Genomic DNA, 18,203 nt, shown 5'->3' with positions numbered 1-18,203 from the left:
GAGAGAGAGAGAGAGAGAGAGAGAGAGAGAGAGAGAGAGAGAGAGAGAGAGAAAGAGAGAGAGAGAGAAATGGAAATTGAAATATGATGTACAATGCGACTATCGCAAAGTTTAACATTACATCTGTCTAATATTCAACAATACTGTCCAATGAGCGTGTATTCTATGTCTTTACGGAACCTCTTGTGGGAAATTGAGTTAGATTGCGCGTACAAACATTCACGCAACACTCTGCAGCGAGATTATCTTGCGATATTACATATCAAGAACAACATCTCAACACCTGTGTGCCATAATCGCCAAGTACAATAAGTGAGAAAAAGTAACGCAAACGGCAGGACATAACAACGTTACTTCGTTAAGAACAAATATATTAATATATATAGTAGCTATTCGGCACAGAGCAACTAGATAAATTCTTCTTGAGAGCCTGTATAGCTCATAGAGCGAATACACGTGGTTAATGTTGAAAATGAAAAAAATGGTACAATTCACGTTATCGATTAAACTTGAACAAACGAGATTTCTTTACCTCATTCACACTTGTACGTAATTGAAAATATTTGGTGAGATGTGTCGGCACAAGAAAGATAGCTCTATTACTAGCACTATATTATACAGTCGAGATAGTTGTTCGTAAAGCACTGTGAATTGATTACGACCGATTCTCGGTTAAGTTGATATACCACGCCATTTGCTTTGCTTTCCTTCTGTTTGCTTGATTATCACATTGGGTGATAACATTTAACCTCCGCCATACCGCTGGTACGCAGTTGAAACGGCTCTTTCTTTAATTACAGACGAAGAAACAAGAAGTTGTGTTTTCCAATATAAGACCAAACGAAGACTACTTTTATCCAGAATAATTTCTTATATTATTTTTTTCAATTTCTGGCCTCATAATCGTACCGCCGTCCGTGCTGGCTGTGCTGTATTCTGCATTTCGGACCGTTCGGGCTATAGAATTCGATTGGAGAAATAATTTGATCAATAATTGTTTTGGATGAGCGTGGAACGATTCGGTATACAGCCGAATCAAACTCAGGAAGCAGAAAGTGACGTAGAGGTTAAACGTGAGGAGAAGTTATTCCTTGGGATTAGGTCGAATACTCAACTGGGATGAAAGACAGACGGAAGAGTAGCGAAGAGAAAGATCGAAACGTCTACTAGAGAGATTTCGCACGTCTGAAATTTATTTCACGAACCTCCGTCAATAATCATTGCTCGCATGAACATGAACTAAAATTGACGTTATTGAGGAACGTCGTAAACACAATGAATCACTATCGACATGGTCCTACTATCGCTCGGCAAATAACAATGATGGTCACTTGGAGCGCGGTCGTTTCTTAATAACGCAGCCTGTTATTATCTTGCAATTAACTGTGGAATTGCGTACGTGCATGCTCGATATTAGCGATGTATTCTATACAATAGAGCGCGATCTTTTTGACCGCTCTCAGTCGCAATCAATGGCACGGATTTTATTGTAAAATTGATGGCACACATACATTCTGTGTGTTAATTCTTCTTAGTCTAAACTTACGTAAGAAATGATGATGTCGCGCGATGATTAGTATGAGACGGTTTATCCGTTTGATTTATCTTCTTTTATTTGATCATATTGCTCTTGTTTGCCGATATATTTTAAATGAGCAAATTTGAATGAACGTCGGCACAACTTGCAAGAGAAGTGATAAGAGATGTAATACAAAGGAAGGAGAGAAAGCAGGAGGAGAAAAAAGAGATTCGGTGGAAAACTTTCAAGTCTTCGTGTCAAAATACCCCGAGTCGTATGCGCGCGAGACATGTACCGTGCGTACTAGAAATATGAATACCGAAGAGGATCTTCGAATAATCGTAGGTGGAAAGAGACCAATAGGGAAACTACAACTGCGCTTGGAAGGCTGCGTTGGAAGGGATGCAGCAGAGCTCTCGAATGTTACGAGAGTCTGGCAGCAGACGAACGGTACGAGTGGAAGAGAAAAAACCTAAAAGGCCGAAGCTCGGTCGAAGCTAACATCAGTGGGAAAGAAAAGGAACAAATAATCTTCTTAATCATCGCGAAAGTGTCGCATTTAGAGAAGAGAAAAAAGGAGAAGGGAAAAAAGAAACAAAAGAAGAAGAAAAATATCATACTTGCCAAGTTCAAACTGGAGTAGAAAAAATGTCCTTAATCTTTTTGCCCGGACGGACAAAATGTCAAACGATGATAACTGGCTTGGTTATTAAAGTTAATAACATCCCATCAATTCTCGAGAGAATATTCAATTTGCACGGTAGTCCACCGCCGTCCTTTGATGTTTTTAATTGCATTTTTCGCTATCGTATAAAAATGATCAAATCTCGTTTGTTCGTGTATGACCTCCTAAATAATTACGATATTAAATTGGTCGCTTCGTTCGCAACAGGATCGCGCTGCTTTGCTCTATCTGCACGGAAAAAATATTGTAGTAAAAATCTCAATACGATTTTAGTAGTTCGGGAATAGGCTGGCACGACTATTACGAAAATTACAATAAAATATAGTAAAAATAAGAACATTAAACATGATAATTTTTATTATATTTATGATAATCTTTACTATGTTCATGGGTCATAATTGTCATAATGTATTATAATTTTCATCAGTCTATTCAAAGTATTAAAATTGTACTGTGATTTTAAAATTGTATTGTGATTTCTACTACAATGTTTTCTCCGTGTGACTCCATTTGATTCTATTTCGCGGTAGAGGACATCTCGTGATGTCGAGTTGTTGTTGGTACAAAATTGATGCATGCAATTATACCTAGATCGGTGAAAGAACACCATTGCCGAGTATTGTGCTACCGTGCGAAACACGAGGAGAAAGAAAAAAGGAATGGCGAGAAAACAGATATAAAGTTGACGTCAGTAGTGTACGCAAACGTTTAATCCGACGCGATAGAGACTCACTGCGATGCGAGAGGCTTCTCCATTCGAATCAATACAGCACACACTCGTACACATACTCACGTAATCCGCGGACATACATATGTAATACACGCATGCGGTACGTTGCATTATGTTGAGAGTGAAAATAGCAGACATTAATATCAAGTCTGACTGGAATTTTCTCTGTTCGTACATCGTATCGCATAGCCTCTTGTAAGTAATAAATCTGTTACCAATGGTATTGTCAGGAATCTATGTTTCGATCATTTCCTGAAAATGCAATGTAAGTTCAGTGGGATCGCATCACTTTGCTCTATTGTAAAAACATCACAATTTGCTGAACTTGCAATATTTAATCATATCGAAGATTAATATTTCCTCTTAATGAATATAGATTCAAAGAAGGATGTCATTAAGTTTAATATTTTACTTGAACATTTCAGCAAATTAAAGAGAGCAACAATGGCATTACCGATGAGGGCGGAAACAAGCTGTAGAGAGAATACATTAAGAATATTGAAATCAAATATTTGCGAAATGAAACTTGACGATGTTGTGAATGGAATGGAAATGTTTGATGAACTATCGTAAGCATTTCAACACGAAAGCTCCAACAATCTATCTAGCTAAGCGGAAGTACTTCTTGTCTACTCCATTCTGTAAAGTGTTTCTTCCTCCCTCTCAGCTTCCCTCTTTCCTCTCCCCTTCTTCTCTCTCTTTCTTTCTCTCTCTCTCTCTCTCTCTCTCTCTCTCTCTCTCTCTCTCTCGCTCCCACTCATATCTCGCGTGCTCTTGCAAATGTCCTGGAAATGGAAAAGGAGGCTTCTCAGATCGATTCGGAGATTGGAACAGTTCCGACATCCCGATTGGCTCTCTGCCACGATTCCGCGGTACGACGATCGTATCTCGGGTATAATATCTGTGCTTTGCTTTCCATTCGGAAAATTTGTTTTCATCGATCTTTGTCTAGACTTTTTTTCTAATCAGAATGATACAGTAATTTGTACTTTTATACATTTACTTTATTGTTCCTCGCTAATTATTTGATTTTACGATAAAACACACACAAAGAAGACGTTGAGAAAGATGCAAATTTATACTAGTGGTACGATTAAGCGTTGGATACATTGAACAGTATAAATAATGAAAAAAATGGTTAATTTCAGAGTATTTATCACTCTGCTCACATTAATTTGTAATAGTACGATCGGAGCATCGGTGCAATTTTATGCGAACGTTTCGACGATGCTTCCGCCTGAATGGCATGAAATCGCCGATTCGAAACGAACAGGGGTTTGGCATTATGTGGTTTGTAACCGACTGCACCATGCATATATGTATATATATATATATATATATATATATATATATATATATATGCATTCGCGTACGGGAGTTGTACAGGGCCGCATTAAGCACATATTATCTTATAAAGGGTGTATGTATTTACTTTTTCGTATTGGTATATCGCGAATAAATGACAGCCATTCCATTATACTCTTTCAAAAGTATGTACGGATTGTCAGACTCGTTACGCATGATCACATCTTGATCGACAAGATAGCTACTGTAAGGGCAATCAAGATCCTTGAAGCGCATTTATTTTAGAAGGAAAGGATATAGATGGCGTAAAAGTTAATCAATCGCGTAAAGTAATACACAGATGAGTAAAATTTCGATGAGTCGTCCAACTACAGCCCTGCGATTCGTTGCTACGAAGCTGTATTTACGGATATGTCCTCGCGAATGCGGCGATTTCAACCTCGTTCATACCAACAGAGGTGCGATCGCGCGCAAGCGCTTAATTAATTAACCGAAACGGGCACTAACACGCAGGGATACATGTACGCTCGCGACGTCGCAGATTGGAAGAATTCTAATTTATTACGCGCAATGTGCATTCTCTTTCTCTCTCTCCCTTCCTCTCTGCTCGTAATGGAGTTATGTAACTATATATATGTTTGTGATAAATTTCAGGTGGGTTTTCCGGTGACATTGCACTGCCAAACATCAGATACGATACAGAATGGCGCGAACAAAAGTTAAATAAGAGCTATCTGGAAGAATTAAACAAATACAGAGAAGAAATATTGAAGGAAGGTCTTCAGGTGGAAGAGGAAGGTCTCACAGGTGCGTACTGTAATGTAACATAATTGGTGCGTATATATTAACTTTCTCCATTACCATATCATACAGCGCGCTTACTAGTGTGATAATAAAAATGTTTCTATTCGTACTTTTGTTGGAATATCTACCTCGACATTTAACTCCACGAACAATTACGCGATTTGGCTAATTTGCAGAAAGTTTTCGCATTCACTTGTGTGCTCTACATTGAATCGTGATTAACTTTGATCTGTTTGCTTCAGAGATTCTTCAGTTCAAAAGCGAACACGATACCAGCAAACAGGTACTTGGTGAACATGAGGTGCTCATTCAAGAGAAGTCGGAGTCGATCATGGTAGACCGCAACCAATATAATACGGGTGGCAAGTCTGCCGATGGTTTCAGCTTTAATTCCAGGAACGATGATACTAATCCTGCAGTGAAAGACGAGGGCTTTGAATTCAGGTATACTACAATGAATATGTTTTTCACGCATTACAACGCAAGAACTTGAGTGTATGAACATGCACACGCTTGTACATAACATGTATGTATATTGTTTGAACGTCACATATTTTATTGATTTTTGTCGGTACGCATTAACATACATAGCTGAAACTCGCGCATATAGACAGCGCGCGTAGAAACGATACTGATCGACAGTTATGCGCTTATGCCATTAGACTGGAATCCTCAACACAAGTCTCGAAGAAGAGACATCGACGGCCAAGTCATCGGCAGCTTTCGAGGACGCTGTCAAACTTGGGGTCAATCAACACGAGACATGATATGTCTCTTGAATTTCCAATTACTACAGATATCGGTATTACTACCGATGCTAGTAAATACACAGACCGCGCATATACGGACAGCGTCAAAGAGACATTTACCGTGCAACCCAAAATGAGCACGCAAGGTCTACCGAACCGACGACATCATCACAGATGTCATCATCGTAGAAGGTAGGGAGGTATTATCGGTCATATTATACGTAGTCATATATAATCGTAGATTTTTTATTAAATGTGTATCACTTGCAAATTATACAAGTCCGTCGACATACACTAGTACGTGAATTAGATCCCATTGATTCTTATTCAATTAGTCGAGTGAATCTTTAGTACAGTTTGGCAAGATTAACTAAATTGAAATATAGGACGATCGTTATCGCTCACGCTTATTGTGAGAGATACGAAATTATTTGTATTATTATTTCGCGATACGTTGCTAGAGTCAAGGATCGAATAGCCTGTCCGCGACAGGCATCTAACGAATTTATTTTCTATTGTGAATTCATTCTGGACAATTTTTCTCGGATTTATATTGAATTACGCCAATAATGTGTACTTGGTTATACCAAATAAAAATAAAGACAAGAGTCCTCTCTCGAGATTCACTACGAGCGATTAAACAGTGAACGCGTGACTCGTTGGCACGGCTCTATTCTTCCACTTGGCCGCTGGCGAGAGCGAGGCGAGAGCGTCAACCTCTAAGTATCTCGCCAATGATATTTCCGCTAGTGGAAAGCCATCTCGCAATGCCAATAACAATGCCCGTCATCGTAAAGCTGGAAAATAGGGTCCGATACTACCCTCTGGGCATTTTCAGCCCTCGAACTGCCAATAACTTGTCAACGACGTTTCGTACTGCGGTGCCTCACCAGCTGCACACCGCTCGCGCATCTGCATTATCGTGTAGAGCGTCATACGGAAATTCCGTCCTTTGGCTGAACGTTATAAGAGACGATAATTTTCCACCACGCTCGTAATATCGTCGATTCGACTTTAACGATTCTCTAGACGCGACGCGACGCGACGCGACGCCTCACTTTGCCTCGCCTCACCTCGCGCCTCGTCTCACCGTGCCTCGTCTCGTCCCGCTTCACCTCGCCTCGCCTCGCCTCGCCCTGCCTCGCCTCGCCTCGCCTCGCCTCGCCTCGCCTCGCCTCGCCTCGTCTCGCCTCACATCGCGAGTCGAGAGAGTAATTACTTTGAAAGGGCAAGAACCCTAGTGGGTGCATTAGGTATAGCGAAATAGACATGTACACGCGCGTTTTCGTTTATCCATTTATAAATTGCCAGAGACTCGCGGGGCTTGTACCGTTGCGTATCGTTGCCTCTGTCGTCGCGTATGGAATCATTCGGCTCAGCAAGGTCAAAAGATTTTTCTAGAGCTTCGAAGGCCTGAGAATCGGACTGTGCGATCGTGTTTCGCAGTATCGGATATAGGCCGTAAACACGCGCTTTCGTCAGCCTGCTTCAAAGCTCAATCTACGTCCAGTACGTTCCCCAATCCCTATATACGTGCCGACCCTTTCGCCCCTTTTCACCCCCGTGGGATTAGCACGCTCGTATATGTACGAGTGTATATACGTAACATACACGTGCGGGGCATACTATCGAGTTTCTACACGGAACGCCAAACGGTATATAATACTCGATAAATAACGCAGACCCTATTCTCATGTTTGCTTTTCGTTAAAACAAGGAAGAAATTCTGTCGCATTGTCGCGCAAACTTTTACGCGAGAAATCAAAGTTACCGGAACACATATCTCAATTAGCGAAAGTGAAACGAATTATGTTCCCTTCGTTTTTATAATATAAACACGATAACATTGGCGATTACGTCGACTGCCTTTAAGTAGTAGAGAGTTGACATCTCTGCTTAATCTTTCTCTCTCGGTCTCTCCGGGTGTCATTCTTCGCGCAAAATCGCGAACATTCTGGACATTTTCGAGTGATTATAACGAATACGCACTATGCAACGGAACGGATCGCTGAGATAATAACGGTAAATGCTGTACGCATAAAGCGTGGTATATAAATGCATCTCAATGGGATTCATTAACGCACTCTGCTCTGTATTTCTCTTCGCCTCTTCACGATGCGGGCGTATACTTAGGCCCGGCGCGGTTCACACGCGAGACACGCTAATTAATTGTAACGCCCTACTGATTTAGGAACGCCTGGCTTAAGTGGTAGTTGTTAGAGTTGGCTGGCTCGTTGTTAAAGTAGACTCGTTGTCGAGTAACAGAGGAGAATTACGCATACCTTTGGTAATTAGTGCTAGTAAACAAACGGTGGAAAAACCAACGGTATGAGCAAGCGTGCGATTTATAATTGGTTGGACGAGAGAGATATCACTTTTTTCACAAATATTGTACAACACAAATGCTTTCTGTGTATATCCGTCGATGACGGAAAATTTGGTGCATTCGCGCGCGTGGAAACGACTATACGAAATATAACAGTCATTTTGCTTGCATTTTCATACATTGAACTTATTATATGCTTCTTATTTTCTTTCTCGCATCACTCTACATTGATTGGCTGGATCGTTTAATTTTACGAATACTTTCGTTACCAATGTTTACGGTACGATCGTGCGTTGAACACTACAAGTGCCAACGGCAATTTCGTTGGATCTCGTAAAAAGTTACGCGATACCTTTTTCGATTTATGCGTAGCGGCTCGTTTTATCGCTATACTTGGAAAATCGTTTTTCACTACGGATGCTTGTTTTCGAATCGGGAGAGAAAAGTTTTATGTCACTTTTAAAATTACACGTTTCACGCGAAAACAGTCTCAAGGTATTGCTTGCTGGTTGTACAAGTTTTATGATGTCTATCGCAATTTTATTGACATTCGTGATCAATGTATGTCGCGACATGTTTCTGTCTCTCTCTCTCTCTCTCTCTCTCTCTCTCTCTCTCTCTCTCTTGCTTCACTAAAGAAAAGAGAGAGCAAAACTCAAATCAATATATATTTTTTCGTCAAGTTTAAAAGAGTCCCATTCAGATTTTCGCAAACACATATGCACGGCGCCGGAGACCCCGTCCGAAAGAAAAAAAAGCCATTAAATTAAAAAGCCAGAAAATTATATACACGAGTACATTGTTGATGCATCTCCTTAGTACCTTACGGAGGCGTTCTCGTGGTCATTGCAATCGTCGAACGTACGATTCTATGAGCGATGCGTCGGATGAAGTTGTTTCCGTGCACGATCGACGTCTTCGTTCCATCGAATTCTACGATATGGAGCACAAGCCGAAATATGTAGCAAACAAGCGTGGCACGACGAGACACACATTTTTAAGTAGAGCACGTCGAGCTGCCACCGCGAGAAAGGAACGAGTGTGGGATCATGGCGTGATACCCTACGAGATCGATGGGAACTTTTCGGGCGCTCACAAAGCCCTGTTTAAGCAGGCGATGAGACACTGGGAAAATTTTACTTGCGTCAAATTTGTGGAAAGGGTACCCAGAGAGCATCCCAATTACATCCTATTTACGGAAAGACCTTGTGGGTGAGTCATTCTCAGTCAGATGTCAGTGTAATTTCAATGTGTACTTGTATAACCGGGCACATGAACCCGCGAGTATTGCCCGGGCAACCGGATGGTATATAATACATTCGTTTGTTATTGTTAAAAGCATCGGTTCGATATATACATGCAAGTCACGAATGTATGCGACTACTTTACTTTGGCAGATGTTGCTCCTTTGTCGGAAAGAGAGGTAACGGACCGCAAGCCATTAGTATCGGGAAGAATTGCGACAAGTTTGGCATAGTGGTGCACGAATTGGGTCATGTCGTTGGATTTTGGCACGAACATACCCGACCGGATCGCGATCGTCACGTACAAATCATCCGTGATAACATTATGAGCGGTAAGTACGACGGGGAGAAATGTTTGATAAATTATGAGTGATACAAATCGCGCTATAATTCTAAAATATCGTATGTCAGGAGCGTTTCGCGTTATCTCAACTCAGCTCTTATCAAAATTTCATCAAACATTCGCGCAGTCTCGATAAATTTCATAAATATATATCTGATATATGAATTCGCTTGGCGTTTGGTGTACGTGAGTAGGATTTATTCCAAGGTGCACGCTTTATGTGCTTTGGACAATGTTTGCCAGTGCAATGTGCAGCCGCGTCCCAAGTATACGTTTACCTTCGTGGCAGGTAGGTTTCCATTTCAGATTAATAGCCTAATTTATCGGGAATGTGCAAATATCACCAGTCATCAGGGACGACTGCGGACGGTCGCGCTATTCCGCTATTCCGATATTTATACGCGGTAAATGCTAGAAATGATTGATCGTGCAGTTGAACAATTGACGATGGCAGTTAGCTACCTACAGTCCTAACGAGTCGTCGTTCAGTTGACGAAACAGTTTATCACATCGCGGTTCGTTTGAGTTTCCGCTTAAGAGGCACGAAGCGCAAACTGTCGCGCAAACTGTCACGCAATCTACACACGAAAAGGACAGCACATAATAGTTGGGATAATTCTATTCTTTAATGAAAGAATTCTCTTAATGTGTCCGCGCGGAAAATAAGATAAAAGAACTACTCTTTCTTACAGGGCAGGAGTACAATTTTAACAAGTTGACGGAAGAAGAAGTAAATTCGCTCGGCTTACCCTACGACTACGACTCCATTATGCATTATGCAAAGAATACCTTTTCAAAAGGCACTTACTTGGACACAATTCTACCTATGGAAATCCATGGTAAAAAGAGACCCGAGATTGGACAACGAATCCGCCTGAGCGAGGGTGACATCGCGCAGACGAATCTTTTGTACAAATGTCATAGTAAGAATTTCAAGTTATCGAATGTCGTTGTTATCTTCGATGAGGCAGTCTTTCGAGAGACAGTCTTGACATCCGCGCGCGCGACTCTACACGTAGATTTAATGTAAATTCTTCGAGACTTTGAGCATGAGCTTGAAACGAAGGAGAGAAAAGAAGGAAAAGTTTCGATCATCAGTAATGTTGATTTTGTCACGCCTGATAGACATGTTATTCGCGTCTCGTAATACAGCTGCAACGAATGAAATACATTGATTTGAATGAATTGACAGAATGCGGTAGAACTTTCCAGGAGAACAGTGGTAGCTTCGGATCACCGAATTACCCGAACAATTCTCCAACTGTCGACGGAGAACGATGCGAATGGAGGATCACGGCGACGCACGGAGAACGCATCGTCCTAAACATCACGTCTCTCGACATATTCAAGAGTGATTACTGCCGTAGCGATTACCTCGAAATACGAGACGGATATTGGTACAAGAGCCACGTATTAGGTGAGATTTCTCTTGCAAAGATCAAGTTACTCGCAACGATATGTGTAATAAGCGAATAAAAGCGTTATCAATACAAAGAAAGTACAAAGAAAGCAAGATGTTATCGTATCGCATTGTGTGTTGCGTTGCGTAATATCGTAATAACAAATTAGTTGTCCTCGGTACGGAAAGGCCCCTCATAATTCGCTCATGCTTCGTTTAATTCAGGTCGATTTTGCGGCAGCGGTAAGATAAAGGAGCCGGTAGTGTCGACCGGAAGTCGCATGTTGGTAACATACGTGACGTCTAGTCGACAAAACGGCCACCGTGGCTTCACGGCAAGCTACGAGGCTGTTTGTGGCGGCGACGTCGAATTGGACGGCGTAGGTCATCTGGAATCGCCTAATTATCCAGAGGAGTATCAATCCAGCAAAGAGTGCGTGTGGAAACTGTCCGTACCTCGAGATTATCAAGTAGCCTTGAAGTTTCAATCTTTCGAGATCGAGAACCACGACAATTGCGTGTACGACTATGTCGAAGTGCGTGACGGACATAACGAGGATTCCGCTCTGATCGGCGTTTATTGCGGTTACAAGATACCGCCGGATATCAAATCGACGGGGAATCAATTGTTCGTCAAATTCGTCAGCGATAGTTCCGTGCAAAAGGCTGGTTTTTCGGCGACTTTTATGAAAGGTGCGCGACATATTTTGCTGCGATATCATTGCGATCGCGAACGATATCGCGTAATCGTCCGCTCATCATTAATCTCGCCTGCTTTCTTTCACGTTGTAGAATTCGACGAGTGCAAGTTGACGGACCACGGTTGCGAGCACGATTGTATCAATACGCTCGGTGGGTACGAGTGTTCTTGCAAAGTCGGTTTCGAGTTGCATTCCGACGGTAAACACTGCGAAGGTAAGATCGCTTGATTCACCCTTGGTTTTCTTTGCTTCATCCCGAGGTGGTGAACGACAATTCTATCTTATCGACAGATGCCTGCGGTGGATTTTTCGACGACAATAACGGCACCATTACTAGCCCGTCGTTTCCTGAGTCATATCCAGGAAATAAAAATTGTGTTTGGGAAATTATCGCTCCACCTCAGTATCGCATTACTTTGAATTTCACACATTTCGATTTGGAGGGCAACAATATGTACCAAGAAGAATGCGAGTACGATTCCGTAGAAGTGGTGAGCAAACTCGGCGACGACGTTTACAGAAAGCACGGAATATTTTGCGGTGCGCGATCACCACCACTGATCACGTCCGAAGGCAATTTTATGAGAATCACCTTCACATCCGACAACAGGTCTTACATTTCATACCGTCGCATGCAGTACGATTGAAAGTATATTTCCGATACGCAAAGTCGGAGTAAGAATATTACGAGAGGGGCTTGTTAAAGGACGGGGAAGGCGGGGAGGGGAACGATGAGAGAAAAAAGGAACGGAGGGAAAAACAGGATTCGAAATGTGCGATATTGTAATAAACTCGTTATTCGCTCAGTTATTACGCGCCTTGTCGTTAAATCGTCTTACACCGACGTAAATATCGGGACGAACATTCGATACCTGTCGTTTGCAATTTATCTTTCGTTGAACAGTGTTCAAAAATCAGGCTTCGCTGCTGTATTCTTCACGGATATGGACGAGTGTGCTAATAATAACGGAGGGTGTCAGCACGAGTGCAAAAATACGATAGGTTCTTACCAGTGTTCCTGCCATAACGGTTTCACGCTTCACGAAAACGGTCACGATTGCAAAGAGGGTGGTTGCAAGTACGAAATCATCGCGCCCTTGGGAACGATCACTTCACCGAACTATCCGGATTATTATCCCGGTCGTAAGGATTGCGTTTGGCATTTCACCACGAAACCAGGCCATCGGATAAAATTGGTTTGTTGCGCAACTGTATCTTGTAAATTCGTCGTAAATAACAATGTATCGTTTTGTCAACTGTGATTTTTGACGACACGCAATAACGTAAGAAAAGCATAACGAGAGGAAACCTCCCCTGAGGGAAGAATTTACGATAATGAGCAAAGAAACGTTCTAGGTTTTCAGAGTTTTTGAGATGGAACCACATCAAGAATGTGCGTACGACCACATTGCAATTTACGACGGAGATTCGCCGGACAGCATTACCTTGGGCAGATTTTGTGGTACTAAAGAACCACATCCGATTCTCGCGACGGCCAATCAAATGTACATGGTCTTCAAAAGCGACGCTTCCGTGCAGAGGAAAGGATTCCTCGCGACCCATAGCACAGGTGACGGAACAAATTGCACGTAAAACGTTTCGAATTATATATTCGAACATTTATTATTGTACGATCATGTAAAACCGCGCACTGACCTTACCTGGTGCCGCTAGACAAGTAGAGTTCTCATTACAGCTTGCGGTGGTCATCTCATGGCAACGGATCGAGTTAAGCATTTATATTCTCACCCCAAGTACGGTTATCACAATTACGACCACAGAACAGACTGCGACTGGGCGATAGAGGCACCGGTTGGCAAAATCGTCCACTTGACTTTCCTCTCGTTCCACCTCGAATACGAAAGCGAATGTGGATATGACTTTGTCGAAGTATTTTCTGGATTAGACGCGTCTAGTCCACCTTACGGGCGATACTGTGGTACCTCTGTGAGTATATATCCATTCTGCTAAATGACGATCGTCGAACGAAATATACTAGACCTGTGTATTCGCGTAGGAGGAACACGTTGCGCAACAAAACCGTTCGGTAGCGTTTAACGTTTACGAACAATTGTGGCTGTTTTATGTGTAGAATACCACTGACTTCATGTCGATGAACGAAGCGCTGCTGATAAGATTTAGAACGGATGATACGATTGCGAACAAAGGTTTTGTCGCTATCTTCGTGGCGGTCGACCGGCAGGAGAGCGAGGAGAATCTTGGCGGCGAAGACAACGAAGATTCCAAAAATCTTTGATCTTCGGCTCAGTCCGTTAATCGACTGGATTATGAGTTTTGAAGAGACTATTTCCGTGAAGATATCTCACTCACGCGACAATACAATTATATGCGTTTCTTCTTCTTCTTCTTAAGTTTTAAGTAAGATGTAACTTTTACGGAAAACACATGTTAGTTCGACGCTTCGATCGGAAGGATTGAATGGATCGTACCGTTGATCCAATGCGACATCAAGTACGATCGAAGATAGCTTTAATAGGAGATATCTCATCATATCATCTCCTTCTCGTCTCAACTGCGCTATAAGAGGCGATAATTAATGTTACTTATAAATTATCTGTCAACAAAGAAAAATATTTCGTAAGAGAATAAATATTTGGCCTATCGCGGAACATTTATGTGCCATATAGTTAAGATACAATGTATTAATTAATAGTATACTTTATATCGATCAAGATGGAGAAATTTGTTTGGAAGGATAAGATAGACTCTAAAATAACGTTACGCTAAAGCTCTTACGGCAAACTTATAACGTATACACATATATGATTATTACGTATAAGAGGTCATTATCATCGATATTGTAATCGATAATAGAAAGGAACATAGATATCGATCTACCTGTTGACAATGTTCTCGTGAAAAAAAGGAAAAAAAAATGAACAGGCACTGCCGAGATGACAGTAATATCAACGACTAATTCCATACACATCACAATGAAACAATTACATTATACAAGTAACTGACAAAAATTTTGCGTAGAAACATTCGACGCATCAAGCATTTTATAATAATGTACACGGTATTGACAATTATGGCGGCACAATATTGCAACGTATTCGGCCCGCGTTCGCATCGCAATGTATCTACGAAGAGAAGGGCTAGAACGTAAGGGGAAGCGCCACCACCAAGCAGATACGAGAGTCAGCAGTGTTTTGTAGATATTTCGTTGCGTTTTCTGGTGGTACAATATAGCGCGCGAACATTGACACTTATAAAATGAACGATATTCGTGCGTGTATGCGTTTTTGCGTGTCATGCGATTTGCGCGAGAATATCCAACAGCACGTCGAACGTTCATTGTATATAGACAAAGTTAATTATAGATACTATGTCGTTTTATATGTATCGGCGGCATTGGTATTTGGTAGCTTACCAAATGGTCAAATAAATATTCGAACGTTTACTTTTTTATACGTATCTACATAAAGCAGAACGTGATATTTTCTGGATGATGTAAACAGCAAACAAGACATCGAAACACACATTCAGTCCGAAAAATTCTAATTTTGTGGCTGAATCTTTTTTTTTTTCTTTCCGGGTAAAACTTTAATTCAATTAAATTTACATCATTTTCAATATTTTATATGACTATAAAATGTATCATTTGTATCATTTTACACGACGTCAAATCATGCAGAAATAACTTATTGCAAATATCTTATGAACTGTGCACGTGAGGAACGCGTATCTTCTGCCGATACTGCGAATCTCTCTCCTTCTTTCTCTCCTTCTCCCTTCCCTTAACAGGAAAATAATAATATTTACGATCTATACCGACGTAAAAAATTGAGAGAATCGATTTTTTTAAGCATTTCGCCAAGGTCCAAAGCGTCCAAATATCATTCTTGGAAGATTTGACATGATCTTCAACTTCATATCTGTGGTAGGATCCGGCCGTGAACGAACTGAAATGCGTAAATAAAATATTGGATTGAAGAGAGGTTGGGCACTATATTTAAATTTTCACACGCGCGTGCACATTTACATATATTACTGGTATATATTATACGGCATAAAATAATATATTTCGTGATTTTCGCAATAATAATTAAGAAATTGAATAAAGATATTCAATAATACAATGCACGGCGTAACGGAAGGAGAATATCAGCAGGCTGCCCTCAAGAAACATGTTTGGATCTGTCTACCTTCTGATAAAATCTCCTGGTAAAAGCATGGGTATCAGCACAAAGATTGGCTTATTTGTCAATATTGGCGGTTTTTCCAACAGAGTCGCAGAAAGTGAATCAGTGTTGAAAGTGAACGAGCAAGGAAGAACAAACGTAGTCGATTTGATGACAAGGTTTACGGTTCAGATAAGCCGAATGTGAGCGCAAAATATAACCGATCGATAATTCAACGCGCAACACACCTTTCGTAAGTACATGCACCTATCGTCTTGTCTCTTTACGTATCTAAACCTACCTTATCGTCTTAAGGTTATCGACGCAAGTCGATAATATATCGATACAAGCCGACAACTTATCGACATAAATCTATTTATCTACCACACAATATTACATAAAATTGCATACGTAATGTTTGTCACATCAGGTGTGGGGAAAACAGTTGATATGAAGCGGGAGCTCCCGTAAAGAGTCCGACTGTTTTATCTCACCTTACTCGAATATACGCTATAGACATCTGTTCCATTTTACAGCGAAAGGCCACTTTGAGGGAACGGGCGATGAAAAAAGAAAAAAAAAAAAAAAAGAAAAAGAAATCAACTGCGCTTGCGGGACCAAGATTTGTATACTAGACTGCGCGGTTCGTAAAAAGGAGTGAAGCCAAGACGGAAGGACAGATATACAGGGTGTCTCACAACCACCGTGGAGATATTTTAATAGCGTATTCTGAAGATAATTTTCTAGAGTCAAAAATCGTAATGCAAAAATGTAGAGGCTACAATAGTTTTTAAATTATAACCGATTAAAGATTACCAGTAATATCACGTAGAATTCGCGCGATTAGGCCCGTAGTTATATAACACGCACATCGTTTTATTATTTGTTACCGATTTCACAGTTAATATTGGTTTTTACTACACAGCTGATTCCTAAAAACATTAATACTTATTATTGCTAGAATTATTAAATTTCAATAGAATTATTAAATTTCAAATTATTAATTTTAATAGTTTCATATTTGAGAAACAAGGATTTTATGCGTTTTTGACATGGAAAATAATCATGGAAAATACGATTTATACGATTTCACTCCTAATAAAATGTGAAAAATATAAAAATAATAATAAATTATTTTCCATGATTACTTTTCAAAAACGCAAAAATCCTTGTTTTAAGTATAAAACTATTAGGTGTACAACTTTGCTTCCGCCGTTTTTTTTTCCGAAATTCGAGGCTTTATTGTAAAAAACTGGTTATACATTTATGATTCAAAATATTGTCCATCGCTGGCTCCTACTTTCTCCCATCTTTCAGGCACCGTACGAATCCCGCGTCGAAAAAACTGGTCATCTTTTGAGGCGATCCACGAATCGATCCAATTTTTTACTTCTTTATAAGTCGGAAGTGCTGGTCAGCCAGGCCGTGTGTCATTGATTGAAACAAGTGATAGTCAGAAGAAGCAACGTCTGGAGAATACGGCGGGTGGGGTAGGACTTCCTATTTCAACGTTTCCAAGTATGTCTTGATCACTTTCGCAACATGGGGTCGAGCATTGTCACGCTGCAAAATCACTTTATCGTGTCTCTCGTTGTATTGCGACCGTTTGTTTTTCAATGCTCGACTCAAACGCATCAATAGCGTTCGATACCGATCGCCTGTGATTGTTTCAGTCGGTTTTAACAGCTCATAATACACGACTTAATATCGACTCGCTTAAAGCGGATGCTGAAGCTAAAAACTTAACCGACAGAATATTGAAATTTTTTTGCAAAGTTTACGTAGTATTGGTTACACAGAATTACAAATGTTTTTATGCAATGAAAGTTCGTGCAAAAATTAATAGAAGCATTGCTCGATATGTGACGAAAACGAACAAAAAATTTTTAATTTAAATCTCAAGCTGCCAGTTAACGTAATATTTACCTAATCCAAAAATTCCGCAACTTGCACATGCCGAAAGTGTGAATGCTCCAAACAGAAAAATTTTGAAGAAATTGTCGTAACGGCATGCCTGAGTTGCTTTCCTATGCGTAATAATAATAATTAAATAATAACCGAATAAATTAAATAATAATCGAATAAAAAAGTAATAATACTCGAATATTTAATGGTATTGATAATAATATCTACTCGACAATCGTGTGATAACATCCGTGAGTGGATAATAACGAAAGAATGATGATCGAATAATCGGTAATAACAATACCTGGGCAACGGCTCTAACAGAAACTCTAGGCTCAACAGAGACTA

The 18,203-nt window shown here is 40.6% G+C and overlaps 1 protein-coding gene across 4 annotated transcripts in view; it reads left to right on the top strand.

Annotated features, from left to right (window-relative positions):
- The window catches only part of LOC116841188 (tolloid-like protein 2), a 22,184-nt gene extending 6,947 nt beyond the window's left edge, over nucleotides 1–15,237 (top strand). Inside the window, exons 1-16 of one of the 4 annotated variants that reach the window (XM_032808851.1) lie at nucleotides 2,874–3,129; nucleotides 3,360–3,503; nucleotides 4,894–5,046; nucleotides 5,286–5,487; nucleotides 5,706–5,984; nucleotides 8,938–9,330; nucleotides 9,516–9,694; nucleotides 10,398–10,628; nucleotides 10,898–11,122; nucleotides 11,330–11,797; nucleotides 11,897–12,019; nucleotides 12,097–12,415; nucleotides 12,710–13,001; nucleotides 13,162–13,375; nucleotides 13,502–13,752; nucleotides 13,898–15,237. In XM_032808851.1, coding sequence (XP_032664742.1) covers nucleotides 3,476–3,503; nucleotides 4,894–5,046; nucleotides 5,286–5,487; nucleotides 5,706–5,984; nucleotides 8,938–9,330; nucleotides 9,516–9,694; nucleotides 10,398–10,628; nucleotides 10,898–11,122; nucleotides 11,330–11,797; nucleotides 11,897–12,019; nucleotides 12,097–12,415; nucleotides 12,710–13,001; nucleotides 13,162–13,375; nucleotides 13,502–13,752; nucleotides 13,898–14,062 — 3,522 coding nt within the window. In that variant the 5' untranslated portion in view covers nucleotides 2,874–3,129; nucleotides 3,360–3,475 and the 3' untranslated portion in view covers nucleotides 14,063–15,237. Of the gene's footprint in view, nucleotides 1–2,873; nucleotides 3,130–3,359; nucleotides 3,504–3,646; nucleotides 3,827–4,893; nucleotides 5,047–5,285; nucleotides 5,488–5,705; nucleotides 5,985–8,937; nucleotides 9,331–9,515; nucleotides 9,695–10,397; nucleotides 10,629–10,897; nucleotides 11,123–11,329; nucleotides 11,798–11,896; nucleotides 12,020–12,096; nucleotides 12,416–12,709; nucleotides 13,002–13,161; nucleotides 13,376–13,501; nucleotides 13,753–13,897 lie in introns of those variants that run through there. The other 3 variants (XM_032808859.1, XM_032808841.1, XM_032808833.1) reach the window with 3 other exon arrangements.
- The last annotated feature ends 2,966 nt before the right edge of the window (nucleotides 15,238–18,203 follow it).

The sequence above is a fragment of the Odontomachus brunneus genome, unplaced genomic scaffold, assembly GCF_010583005.1.
Source record: "Odontomachus brunneus isolate Ranch 3 - 2012 unplaced genomic scaffold, Obru_v1 Obru_scaffold_002, whole genome shotgun sequence".
NCBI classification, from domain to species: domain Eukaryota; kingdom Metazoa; phylum Arthropoda; class Insecta; order Hymenoptera; family Formicidae; genus Odontomachus; species Odontomachus brunneus.
The sequence above is the reverse complement of the archived record's forward strand: the minus strand, read 5'-3'. Positions and strand labels throughout refer to the sequence as shown.